This window comes from Diutina rugosa, assembly GCF_008704595.1.
Source record: "Diutina rugosa strain CBS 613 chromosome Unknown scaffold30_size158152, whole genome shotgun sequence".
NCBI lineage: Eukaryota > Fungi > Ascomycota > Pichiomycetes > Serinales > Debaryomycetaceae > Diutina > Diutina rugosa.
In genome coordinates, this window is record NW_022995085.1 from 94771 (window position 1) to 107534 (window position 12764).

At 51.1% G+C, this 12764-nt stretch overlaps 8 protein-coding genes across 8 annotated transcripts; 2 read left to right on the forward strand and 6 right to left on the reverse strand. All coding sequences in view use genetic code 12, as the record gives it.

Moving 5' to 3' along the window:
- Positions 1-120: 120 nt before the first annotated feature.
- Positions 121-1410, reverse strand: LEM3 (Lem3p; the record flags this gene model as incomplete). Its single annotated transcript, XM_034153602.1, has 1 exon — positions 121-1410. One exon carries the CDS (start codon positions 1408-1410, stop codon positions 121-123), a length of 1290 nt encoding a protein of 429 aa, XP_034014119.1.
- Positions 1411-1973: 563 nt separating this feature from the next.
- On the reverse strand, positions 1974-2438 carry DIURU_001097 (uncharacterized protein; the record flags this gene model as incomplete). The annotated part of the gene is made up of 1 exon (XM_034153603.1): positions 1974-2438. The coding sequence occupies one exon, from the start codon at positions 2436-2438 to the stop codon at positions 1974-1976; it is 465 nt and encodes a 154-aa protein (XP_034014120.1).
- A 1057-nt stretch (positions 2439-3495) lies between these two features.
- On the reverse strand, positions 3496-4158 carry DIURU_001098 (glutathione S-transferase family protein; the record flags this gene model as incomplete). Its single annotated transcript, XM_034153604.1, has 1 exon — positions 3496-4158. The coding sequence occupies one exon, from the start codon at positions 4156-4158 to the stop codon at positions 3496-3498; it is 663 nt and encodes a 220-aa protein (XP_034014121.1).
- Positions 4159-4686: 528 nt separating this feature from the next.
- Positions 4687-5994, forward strand: ERF1 (translation termination factor eRF1; the record flags this gene model as incomplete). Its single annotated transcript, XM_034153605.1, has 1 exon — positions 4687-5994. The coding sequence occupies one exon, from the start codon at positions 4687-4689 to the stop codon at positions 5992-5994; it is 1308 nt and encodes a 435-aa protein (XP_034014122.1).
- Positions 5995-6029: 35 nt separating this feature from the next.
- On the reverse strand, positions 6030-7166 carry DIURU_001100 (uncharacterized protein; the record flags this gene model as incomplete). Its single annotated transcript, XM_034153608.1, has 1 exon — positions 6030-7166. The coding sequence occupies one exon, from the start codon at positions 7164-7166 to the stop codon at positions 6030-6032; it is 1137 nt and encodes a 378-aa protein (XP_034014123.1).
- Positions 7167-7942: 776 nt separating this feature from the next.
- On the forward strand, positions 7943-9112 carry LAS1 (rRNA-processing protein; the record flags this gene model as incomplete). The annotated part of the gene is made up of 1 exon (XM_034153609.1): positions 7943-9112. The coding sequence occupies one exon, from the start codon at positions 7943-7945 to the stop codon at positions 9110-9112; it is 1170 nt and encodes a 389-aa protein (XP_034014124.1).
- A 222-nt stretch (positions 9113-9334) lies between these two features.
- Positions 9335-10333, reverse strand: DIURU_001102 (uncharacterized protein; the record flags this gene model as incomplete). Its single annotated transcript, XM_034153610.1, has 1 exon — positions 9335-10333. One exon carries the CDS (start codon positions 10331-10333, stop codon positions 9335-9337), a length of 999 nt encoding a protein of 332 aa, XP_034014125.1.
- A 542-nt stretch (positions 10334-10875) lies between these two features.
- DIURU_001103 (alternative oxidase) lies at positions 10876-11859 on the reverse strand (the record flags this gene model as incomplete). Its single annotated transcript, XM_034153611.1, has 1 exon — positions 10876-11859. The coding sequence occupies one exon, from the start codon at positions 11857-11859 to the stop codon at positions 10876-10878; it is 984 nt and encodes a 327-aa protein (XP_034014126.1).
- Between the last annotated feature and the right edge of the window lie 905 nt (positions 11860-12764).

Genomic DNA, 12764 nt, shown 5'->3' on the forward strand with positions numbered 1-12764 from the left:
TTATTGTGTGTGAAATTGCTAATTGAATGGCTGCGCTTAACCCCGACACGGTTCTTCAGGTAAATTTCATATATTATCGTAAGATCTATCTTAGGCAAGTGGACGTGATCTGGTGATAGTTTACTCTTGCTTGATGGCGGCTTTGTTCCACAGGAGCAAGTTGGGGTCACCGGCTCTACGGGGTTTAATGAAGTTCACGATCAACAACCCTAACGCCAACAAGAAGCAGAGACCACCGCCAGCCATCCACACCACCCCCAAAAAGATGTTCTTACCGCCGATGGCAGAACGGGTCGAAATGTAGATGTACTTGTGACCTTTGAACATCTGTACTGGCCAGTGCATACCGATGGCCACCTCGTAGAAACCCGGCTGCAACGTCGTCTTTTCGGGATTCCGCAACGCTAATTTGTTGAAGGTAGGCAACCCGGCAGCAGACATCCAGTTTTGAAATTCTTCCCATTGTTGAATGTCAGGAATGTTGCTTTCATTGTAGCCATCGGGGTAAACCTTGTGCCAATTAGGAGGAGGCACAATCTGGTCGAGGGGATAAGTCGTCTTCTTGAACCGGTTCTTATCCGACAGCCACGCAATACCCTTATTGGTAAGAGGGTACAGCGTCGTAGTACCATTGACAGCCGTGAGTTGAGGTGAATAGGTGTCGTTGAACATAGAGTTAGCGATCAACCCACAGGGGTAGTAGATCTTACCTTCGGCATTGGTAACAAGCGGCTTGCAATTTTGACCCACTTGATCTCTAATCTTCGAAAGGTCGGCCGCCTTACCCTTGATTTGATCTTCGGAGAACAGCTTGACGTAACGGCGGTGGTTGGCGTGGAAGTTCTTGAGCTTGTAGAAGAACAAAATGGGAGGGTCCATCGCCACCGGCACCTGGAATTGGATCCGGCATATCTTGTTTTCAGCTTCGTCATCACCCCACTGAGGGTCGTGGTCCAATTTCCACACCGGCGGCACCACACTGGCGTTGTTTTTGAAGCGGAACGTATAGTTTCCGGGGATCTCCGCCCAGTAGTCGGTGTTGGTGATGTTTTCACAGTAGGTGTAGTCGATTTCGATGTCCTGAACGACGTGCAGGGCGTACCACATGGCGGCCCCCAACGGCACGAACACGATGGCGATGGCAAATAACAAGGGGATCACTGTGCGTGCAGTCAACACCGGGTTCACCGCCTTGAGTCTCTGTTGAGTAAAGGCATTGTTCGGGGGGCGATGCAGCTTAAGCTTCAACTCTTTGGTCGTTTGCAATGAATCATCGTCGTCGTCGTCCATGGAGTCTTCCGCTTCGCGGTTCGGATCAAGCGCCCCGTCGATGGTGACATGGTTGTCGTTGTAAGGCACCCCTTCACTTTGCGGGATGTCGGTGTCGTCCCGGCGGCTTCGAAGAGGCATTATTTGATCGAGGGTGTGCTCGGAGCAAAGTGCGTTTGGTAGCCGTCAAATCCGCGTCACGTGCGAGCCAGCGGAGCACAGTCAAAGGTGTCGCACTGACAATTTTACTAAAGTAGTGACACCTCACCCCGAGGTTAGATATGCGGGCATTGTTCTTCTGTAGTTCTGTTTTAGTCGGCCCTTAAGTGATCCTTCTCAAAAGCAAAATTGTAAAGAATCATAGCGATTTTGTTAAGCGCATAGTAGGACCCTTACGAGTTATATGTGGAGATCATTGACTTGATCGGCGGCTAGCACTTACATAGTGATTTGGGGTGAACAAACTACGGAAACTGCCATTACAAAACGAATTAGGCTGCGCCGAGACATTACTTTTGAGAATCAGTCGATTTACGAGGAGAGCCAAAGAGCGCGTAGTCGAATCGACCACATCAGATGGTTAGAGATCTCAACCAACGTCAGGAAGGTTACAGCTATTGATAACATAGCTAGGGCCATCGTCCATTTGATGGATCCTGATGTTATTTTCCTATATGTAATTATGCTGAGTGCCAGTTAGCCAGCTAACTGATTAAGTTTTTGATGCATTGGGCCCACAAATCTCTCAACGACCCTTCGGGCGGGGTGACGGGCAAGTAATCGTGGAACACTTGTTTGAGTTCGGCTTCGAGGCCAATCATGTAACACAGCACCAGCCAGTCGCTGATGCCGACGTCGACGGTTTGATGCGAGTGCAAGTAGCGCTCAACGACCCATTCGTAGTCCGGTTCGCTGAGGCCCTGAGTGTTTTGAGGGATTCCCTTCTCGAACAAAAAGCGAGCCCCGGGAACGTTGGATATCATCTGGTTCCGGAAGTAAAACAACGTCAGTATCGAGAAGTTATCGTCGATTTCGGCGGACGATAACGACCGACGGCGAAGACGTTCCACCACGTCCAGCGCCCGATCGTAGGCGAGACTCCGCTGGTACTCCTGTTCCCAGAAGCTAGGCGCCAGCAAAGCACCGCCACGAGCTATTGTTGCATTCATGATAGGGGGATATGGACAAGTATGGATTAATTGATACACCAGAGCGCAAGGGGAACTTTTTCGGGGTAGGCAGTTTTTTATATATATCAACTCCGAAGCCTTGCAGATGGTGTTTATGTACAGGATTGCCTTAACGGAAAAAAAAGTGGGGTTGGTGCCACGAATCAAGTATGGCTAAGCGTTTCTCGTTAGGAGTCTGCAATCCAGGTTACGGTGGTAATAGGCATATCGTGATCGTCTACTCCTCCTTCTATTGGAAGTATTACAGATGTCTCACTCTCTTGGTTATCTATATTGATTTTCGGGTATCTGTGCTTCTCATGCCGCGAGCCGCTAGTGTTCGCCTTTTTTGTCAAAATGCCACACACCGACGCGACCAACATGACTAAAAAGAAATGCTGACACGGCAACACTTTCACAGCCCCTCCTTCACTCCTCACCAAGAGTTCCCGACTACGGGAACTGATGGATCATTGTAGTTGGGCGAGACGATGCGCTGATTGTCATGTAGAAACTGATTGTCATCGCAGGCGGTGGTGGCTGCTCACTCCGCATAAAAGGCTGTGAGATGAGAAAATTTGAGTGATCAACTAGATTGCCTACTACCGCTTTCGCAACCTGGCTGACCTAGTGCACCAAGATCCCGCACGACCGTAAGCCATCATAAACTGCAAGCGGGCAAGGTCATGGTCATGACATTTCGAGAGCTGGCACCTTGATTTAGAGAATGGTCAGGCTAAGCTCGTCTGGAGTATACGTGCGGCATACATATGACACGGGCGCTGAAGTCCGACGGCGAGGTAGTGTGGCGTCAGAGGTGGTGGACTACTAGGAGTGCCAGCCAGGTGTGGTTGGGGGTCTAGAGCCGTTGGCAGCCCTGAGGGAGGGGTAAAAACACCGCAAATTGCCGTTGGGGCGGTTAACGGTTGCTTCTGCGGTTGCGTGGGGCGAATGTATACCCCCCATTCAGTTTGGGTTTGCGCACACACACTTCCGCTAACGATTATAAGGGGGAGTACTCACGTGACGCTAATTTACAAGAAACGGTATGTTGAGATTATGTAGCCGGGTCCACACGTTTGATTCTCTCTTGGCATAGTGGAGGTTCGTGCTGGGGATACACATCCGCGACAACTGGCTGTTCCAACATGATTTGAAACCACTCGGTAGTGTGGGGATGCTGTTGTTGCCACTGCTGATCAAATAACCACGCAAATGGTTTCCAAAGCATCAAGACGCAGTAAATATCGGCCCAGGTATAACGGTCACCGATAAGAAATGGCTGGTGGGCTAGCGTCATTTCAAATGCGTTCATTTGCGTTGCTAGCTTTTGATCATGCCTCGCCACAGATTCTTCGTTGTAGGGCATGTTGTCTCCCTTCAACGGTTTAAACACGTAACCTGCGGTAGGTAGCACATCAGAGTTGACAAACGAAGTCCACATGGCTATCTGAGCCCGTTCCTCATCGTTGATCCCCAACCATTCACATTGGGGATCAACTTTTGCAAAGATATACTGACAAATGGCCAACGCTTCACTGAGCTGAAGACCTTCCGTCGTGATTAATACGGGCACCATTTTGCGGGGAAACGCCCTTTCGAATTCGGGATGACCATCGAACGAGTCATACACGGTAATGTCCAAGTTGTAGTACCTGATGAGAGCCTTTACTGCCAATGGCCGCGTACGGGGTCCGAGGATAGCGGTTCCAAACGACATTGGGTGAGTGATGGCTGTGTTTGTAAAAACAATAGGGGGGGCGTGCACTTGGCTTTTGTTCGGCATTTGCCGTTCACCCGGAGACTCTGGTCCGACACGTTCCCACAATATTCGATTCGAAGACTATGATCTATCATATAACAGGGTATACACTGTCTTTTGTCTTAATATATGAAGCGAAGAAGAAATTTTGTGTTTGGTGCAGGTAACGTAAGCGATAGCTCAAAATAGAATTGTTTAAACGTCGCTTCTCCGGAATTATGATTTTAGTGTCAGCCGTGCGTCTACGTGAAAGCAAGTCACTTAAGCAAGTAAATCTACACTGAGGATACTATGAATTATCTGAGCCGGACAGAGTTACAGTTAGATACTGATTAAGCTTCTAAAAGTAGTCTACGGCTTATCTGATTCTACTAGGGGGTGAATTTGCCAGATCGCGGTACCTCAGTTCAAGGCCACTATCATCGCTTCACATGGTAGCGCCAACCTTATAAATTTTTTCACTCATCGACACGCATTCTCTACACCATGGAGACCGACGCTGAAAAGAATATCGAGATCTGGAAGGTCAAGAAATTGATCAAGGCGTTAGAAATGGCCCGGGGGAACGGGACGTCGATGATCTCGTTGATCATCCCTCCTCGGGACCAAATCTCGCTCATGCAGAAGAAGTTGACTGAAGAATACGGTACCGCATCCAACATTAAATCGAGAGTTAACCGTCTTCTGGTATTGGCCGCCATCACCTCGACCCAACAGAAGTTGAAGTTGTACAACCTGGTGCCCAAGAACGGTTTGGTCATCTACTGTGGTGAAGTGTTGACCGCGGAAGGTAAGGAAAAGAAATTGAACATTGACTTCGAACCGTTCAAGCCCATCAACACCTCGTTGTACCTTTGTGACAACAAGTTCCACGTGGAAGCTCTTGCCGAGTTGTTGGAAAACGACGACCGGTTCGGGTTCATCATTATGGACGGTAACGGGGCGTTGTTTGGTGCCGTGCTGGGTAACACCAGAGAAGTTTTGCATAAGTTCACCGTCGACCTTCCCAAGAAGCACGGTCGTGGTGGTCAATCGGCGGTTCGTTTCTCGCGTTTGCGTGAAGAAAAACGTCACAACTATGTTCGTAAGGTCGCTGAAGTTGCGGTGCAAAACTTCATCACCGCGGACAAGGTCAACGTCAAGGGTTTAATTCTTGCGGGTCTGGCCGACTTCAAGAACGAATTGGCCAAGTCCGATCTCTTTGACCCTCGTTTGCAAGCTAAGGTGATCAAGACCGTCGATATTTCCTACGGTGGTGAAAACGGGTTTAACCAGGCCATTGAATTGCTGGCCGAGACTCTTGCCAATGTTAAGTTCGTGCAAGAAAAGAAGTTGTTGAACGAATACTTTGACGAAATCTCCCAGGACAGTGGTAAGTTCTGTTACGGTATCGAAGACACCCTTAAGGCGTTGGACTTGGGTGCCTGTGAAACCGTCATTGTCTACGAAAACTTGAACACCATCCGTTACACCTTGAAGGACTGCGAAGGCAACGAAGTCGTTGTCAACGTCAACCCCGACTTGCCCGACAAGCTGTGGCAGATGGACAAGGCCACCGGCACCGAGATGGAAATTGTCAAGGAGGAAACATTCCTCGAATGGTTGGCGGAAAACTACAAGAACTTCGGTACCACGCTCGAGTTTGTCACTGATAGATCCTCGGAAGGTGCCCAATTCTGCCAAGGGTTTGGTGGTATCGGTGCGTTGTTGAGATACAAGGTCAACTTTGAGCAATTGGTTGACGAACTGGATGAGGATGAGTACTTTGACGACTCTGACGACGACTTCATCTAAGCTTAAGTGTATATTAGTGTTTTTTAACGAGATTTCTAGAGTTTTACTCGCTCGTCCATGGCGTTCTTATTGAAAAAGGTCAACCCTTCCTGGATGACGGTGGCCACACAGTAGCCCTTTTGGTTGTACATGAAGCCCCGCACCAACGTTCTCAGATTGTTGACGCGTTTGGTGCTGTAGTTGAAGCACAACCAATCCTTGACGATGTCGAACCCCTGGTCGTCATCTTCCATCAGATCGACATGGAAATATATATGGTGGTCAAGCGACATCGCTTGGTAGTGCCAGATCTGAAGGATGTTGAGCGAGTGAGTGATCAACAACCCGGCATCCTTACCTTCATCTAAGGCGTCGACGGGGTGGTCTTGAGTGGGGTTCCAAGGGATATGGTTGACCCGGGCTTGTGTGGTGAGGAACGCCAGATCCGAGATGTTGGCGAGACCAATCAAGTTGTACACCGGTTCCTTAAACAGCTTCTGGTACTGCGGGGGGATGACTTCAGCGGGACCTGCCTCAAATACTGAAGACTCGTCTTCCTCCAGCCGCACTCTCACCTTCAATTCTTCCTCGCGCCCCGCGTACTTGGGGTCGATGACGTTGTGTAGACCCAGCCACACCGTAAGCCAGCGGTCGGAAGGCGCTAACGACTTCTCTTCGGGACAGGCGGTGTAGTCGGTGAACTCCTTGGAGTAGGCGTTGCGGACAAACCCCGTGTGATAAGTCTTTGACAATTGCCGCGGGTCGTACTTCTTCGACACCGTCGTCATCTGCCGCTGGATCTCGTGTTGAGGGTTGCGGGGCTGGCCTTTAGCACGAGGCCGTCTCAATGAGCACAAGCAGGTGCTGATGATGTTGTCCTGCTGCACGACCTCGATGTAACGGCGGGCCAAGCCGTCGTCGTCGCTGGCAAACGTCACCCGGTAGGTCATCGGGATTTTCCAGTTGCCCGCCTTGACGAAATACATGTGGAACAGCTCCGGGATGTAAGTAGCGCCGTCGTCGCTCCGGGTCAGCTCGATGGCGACCAACAACGTCTGGGCGATGGTGTTGCCGCCGTAGACGCCGCGGGCCATCTTCATCGGCAACCGCAACGGGTGGGCCCCCACCCACACGTCGGGGGCTTGTCTGATGACACGGATCAGTTCCTCGAAGTCTTCGATCACGGGAGGCATTCGGAGTTGGACGGCCGCGGGCCGCAGCCGTAGATATATATATATGGCTATGCGCTCCCCAGGTTTCTCACAAGCGGAGTGCCCCGCAGCCAACCGCGGGTACAGCAGCATGTGAGATCACGGTTGGGGTCGCGTCGCCAAAACATTATACGGAGTAGTATTTACTATAAGTGGGACAAGATGATACTCTCTAGACTATCAGTGTTTATGAGGTAAGCCTGTGATTATCCATCAGGTGATGCCACTGAACAATTTTTTTTCGAAGGTGTCATTTTGTCGTGCCTGACGGCATGCAACCGTGGCGAATGGTAGGTGGAGGTGTCACATGGGTGGGATAAACGCCGCTAACAAAATTAGCGGTCACGAGCGGGATTAACGGTTACGTTTTCGCTTTTGGGAGTGGTGTATGGTGGTGACGCTATGGGTGTGGGGTCAGATGCACGGTTTACGTCCCCACGAAGATTCAAACGTTGGGGTAACCTGGGGCTAGGGGTGTCACATCGGGGCGCGCGCTCGTAATTGTCGGCAAATCACGGCGAAAACGGTCCAGCTAGAGTCGTAGTAGCTAAACACTATATCGCGGCAGCAATCAACAAAGACTTCCGAGTGATGGGCATGAAAATGAACCGAGATAGGCCGTGTGGTCATCATTACTCACACCAAGAAAACCACCAATTCATGCCCAATTATCTTGTCGCTAGCGGAATCAGCTTCCGGAGTTTTTCTCCCATCGCACCATCGCATTTCGGCATTAGCGACCGTGGTAATTTCCGGCGATGGGGGGTCCAGTAGCACTCCTGTACCGGTCCCGAGATGAGCTTGTTCGGCTAAAGCAGGGCTTCTATTCGGCGAAGGAGGAGGATAAGCGACGGGCCATCGACCGAGTGCACGCTCTAATGAGCCGGGGCCGCATCCCCCACGCGGTGGAAGCCACTCTGTGGTTGGTCGAATTGCAGCTACAAGACGTCGATGGCGCCAACCACGTAGCGCTTAATATGGCCTACGCCATGCTGATTGTTCGGTTTGTCAACGGGTTGCTTGACCCCTTCCAACAGGGCGCAGTAGCCGTCCCCTTATACGTATTGGCACGCAATATTGACCTACCCGCCTTATTCGTCGAGCTTCGTCACCAGGCGACTCACGAGAGCATTCCTAGCATCGAGTTGTGTCGCCAAGCATGTGCGATGGCGCTAAGCTGGCTTGCGGAACACTACTGGAGCGAGGTTGAGGAAAATGGCGAGGTGGAGAGTGAGAACGACCACATGCTGTTGATCGTTAACCTCGTGAAGAACTACCGGGCGTTATTCAAAGCGGATGAAGCGAATTTCCGGGCGAAACACCTTGGCAAAGTGGCGGAGCTGTTCCGCCTGGTGGACCAGGGGCTGCTTATCGAGGGTCTCATAGAGAGAAACTTGTTAGTTAACAAGAAGCAGAAACCCCTTATAAAGTGCTTTACTCCGTTGTTTCACGACCTCGGGTTTCAGTTCCAGCTCGACTTGTACCATGCTCTTGTGGTCACCGATCTCACTGAAGCCAGTGTCGAATGGCTACTGACGCTATTCAGCCTAGTTTTGAACACCCCGAAACGGTTTCTCAACACTACTAAACTTAAGATATTCACGGGCATGTGGGCTGCCATCGAAGCCGCTCACGCCAGAGCTGACCCGGCGGACGTCCCCGTCCAGGAAAAGTTTTTGGCATTGTTCCGCAACGTGCTTGCTTTAATCAATCAGCATATGGCCAAAGAGGTCAGTGACAACTTCACCGCTAATCTCACCGCCACCATTACCAAATTGGATAAGAAGATCGAGGTGAGAAAGGAGTTTGGCGTGCAGCCGAGTCGGCTGGTAACTCCGACCGTCAAGCGGCCCCGCCTAGAGTCTAAAGTGGTGTTGTTTGAGAAAGTCGACAACTGGCGACCTACGCCATTTGGAGTGTCCGTATGATGATATACATTGTTGTTCCATTCAATATGTATACTCAGAAATAATACTTGCAAGCAGAACCGAAAGAGTTGAAAGATCATTGATACTGGGTCAAAACCAAACTTGAGAGTGAGAGGTGAGAAAGAGGTGGTACCAGAGATGTACACCATTCATGATCAGCTTGAGCACTTCAGGCCAAGTGATACGTTGATGCTTGATTTGGAGAGGAATCCACTTGAGCGTTTACGCCAAGGGAATGGGAGTAAGAATGTGGCGCTGGTGGCGCTTCCACTGGGGGGTCGACCAGTTCCCGTGTGGCGAGGTCGAGTTCAGCCACGGGTGGTGGTCACCGTTGTTGTCGTCATTGCCGTGGTTGCCATCATTGCCATGGCCATTGTTGCCTTGGCCATTGTTTCCTTGGCCGTGGTTGCCTTGGCCATTACCGTTATTGCCCTGACCATGGTTGCCGTTGTTGCCGTTGTTACCATTGCCATTGCCGTTGCCTTGACCGTGGTTGCCATTGCCGTTGCCGTTGTTACCATTGCCATGGTTACCATTGTCGCCGTTGTTGGTGTGGTGGCCATTGTTGGAGCCGTCATTACCAGCGCCGTTGTCACCGCCATTGTTTCCTTGTGATCCACCGTTACCAGAACCGTGGTCACCGGAGTTTGAGCCGTCGTTACCTTCGTTAGAGTTGCCGTTGCCGTTGTCTTCACCTTGATCGTTTTGGTCACCTTGATTGTCTTGGTTACCTTGGTCGCCCTGGGCACCAGTTGGTTCGGGGCCGAGAGTGACCCACTTGATACTGGTGATGGTCGTGGTGAGGTCGTCGTAAGGGGTGGGCTCAGGTTGGCCATTTTCGTCGGTGACGGTGGGAGGGAACACGGTGACGATCACGTCCGTTTCATTGGCATACACTCTTCCAGAGGTGTGGCTGTAGGTGGAGTTGTCCTTAGGGTAGACTGAGTGAGGGTTCAGCAACCCTTCGCCAGCACTCAGTCCGGTGTCTGATTCAAAGGCCAGCTCAGAAGCCAGTTCGTAGGCCAGCTCGGTGGGTAAAGCCGTGGCCAGCTCGGGGCCGGGCTCGGTGATGGCTCCAGATTCAACGGGGCCATCCGGGCTTTCAAAAGCACTCGACACGGGGGTCACTTCGGCCACGGGAGTCGAAGTAATAGCGCCGCCATAATTGAGAGGCAACGCATGGGCCAAAGCCACGAGGGAGGCGATTTGGATGAACTTCATGGGGTGAGACAAGGAGCGACTAGGGTTAGATAGATAAATGCTACTGAATACTACACAAACTTATATATCCCACACCTGTAGTCTAGATCGCTATCTTCGCGGTACCTTTCTGTGGTATGTACCTAATGGCGCGCGTTAACCTGCAAGTTGATGCGATTTAGTACGCCACGATCGCCCTTCACCGGAATTTCGGCGCAGCCTAGGGGCTAATGGCGTCTAACTTCGGGCAAATTCCCCCTGGCATGCGGTGCTCCAACGGTGAATGTTGGCGGTCGTGTTGTCGCTGTGGCGTCATGGGATGACGTTTTGTGTACCTGAAAGATAATGAGCATTGTCCTGGGGCCACAGATAGCCTCATCTAGACTCTGGTGGGAGGGTATTCTGTTGCCATGAGCACAGTGTCGGGGGTGCGGTTGTGCACACTAGTAAATTAAAACGGAAAAATTAGCACACGGGGCCATTTAGGTTATCGCGTCAAGGAGCGGCGTAGCTACGGCAAAATCTAGGGCAAACGTTTGTCGTCGACATCACTATACACCGAGTCACAAATCAAGCTCCTTGCGCTCCCACCCCGTGGGGCGTACCACCTTCAACCCGTCGTTGGGCTGGGGTTTGTCGGTGTCCACCTGTAAGGCAAACGGGTTGCGATCGACCTCCTGGTTGAGGTTGGCGAGGGTGTGGTTGATTTCCCGGTGCTTGGACTCGTCGGCACGAATCTGTAAGATAAGCTCTTCAAACGTGGAATGCTTGTTGAGGGTGGTCCAGTATTTCCACGCGATCTCGGGCACCGGCGCCTTCTCCAAATCTGGCAACTGGCCCGCCTTCAACTGGTATAACAAGTGGGTGTACGTGTATACCGCCTCTTCCTCAAGGTAGCCTACAACTCGGTGGGCCAACTTGGGCCACAAAAGATAACACAAAAAGAAGATATTGGTAAAGATGCCCTGCGACGCAATCACCATGAACCGCACTAACTTCAGCGGGTTGCCGATGTGGTAGAACGTCAACAAGTGCATTCTTTCGTTAAACGCCTCGTCCAGAAGCAGGTCGATCCACCCCATGTCTCTCCGGAGGTACCTCAAGCTCCGTAAGTGGCGGAGATACGATGCAGTTTCCCCTGGCACCCCGGCGATCGATTCGAGGAATATCACTCGGACAAGCCATTTCGACAGCGTCATGTAGTAGCGGGTGCCCTTGAATGTTTCCGACATGTCGTCGGATTTTTTGTAACCGGTGACAAAATCAAACGCCGTTCTCACCGTTTGGATGCAAAAATTGGCAAACCGATCGGTAAAGTCATGAGGAACACGATGGGTCACTTGGACTAGCTCACAATCATTGTCCAGCCAATTGGCATGACGATATTGCGGCGGGTTCAAAAACTTGGTTGTACCGACGTGGTCCACTGTTTCTGGGGGTCGGAGCTCGGTGGGCCTGTAATAACGGACGGGGCCAATATGGCGGCTCCAGGCTGCGGTCAAGGGAAGACCACGAGAAGAATAACGGGCCAACGTCAAGGTAGTCATATGCTATAAAAAGTGTCGGGCAATTGGTGGTGGCTTTATATGGCGCCCCTTTCCCTACCGGCACCTCCGCAGACGATTATTTCAAGCAAGATAAAGAGGGGAACACAGAAAAATGATCGGAGTGTACTAATCGTCCCATCTCTCCCGGCTCACTCGATTGCTGGGTGGCTGTACAATTAGTCACCAAGTACGCCATGATATTATTGAGCGTAGAAGGGGAAGTCTTGGTCCATTCACAATTGGCAAGTCGAAGCTATTCGATTTACAAGTCTAACCTAGAGTTACCGGGTAGACCAAACGAAGCGAAAACTCCCAAATCAAGGATTACCAGACACGAACCTGCGACACTTTGAAAAGTTTAACTGTACATGTCAATTGGGAGGCTGCTTAGGGTACGGTGGAGATTTTTCCGAGTGATTTAGCAAGACAACTTGAGCCACTTGGGCCGGGTACAAAAACTACTCGGATAGCAAATACGGGGGGTTCGACTTCTACCTTGAGCGTTGGTCGGCACGTATAGTGTGAGGGAATCCGCGCAGAACACAACTGTAAAAAAAATGTCGCATGGGCTATTGCTTTCAAAAGCCGTAATTACAAGTAACTCATTAAAACACCAAGAAAAGAAAGGAAGCCGACAGCAGCGGATTTGCGGAGGGTACACTTCCAGCGATGGCGCCAGCTACGTCGGCGACAGCCACAAGATGTAGGGTAAGCAGGCGGGGACGATGGGTGGTGGACCGGAGGCCACCGATACAGGCGTGCGGCGGGCTGGAGTGCGACGGATGGGTGCGCACGGAAATGCCGGGTGTTATCAAAACAAGCTTTTGTTTCTATGCAACATACATTAGGATATTATAACTAGTTCTTCTATTATGATTTTCGCCGGGCAACAGGCCCCGGCATTA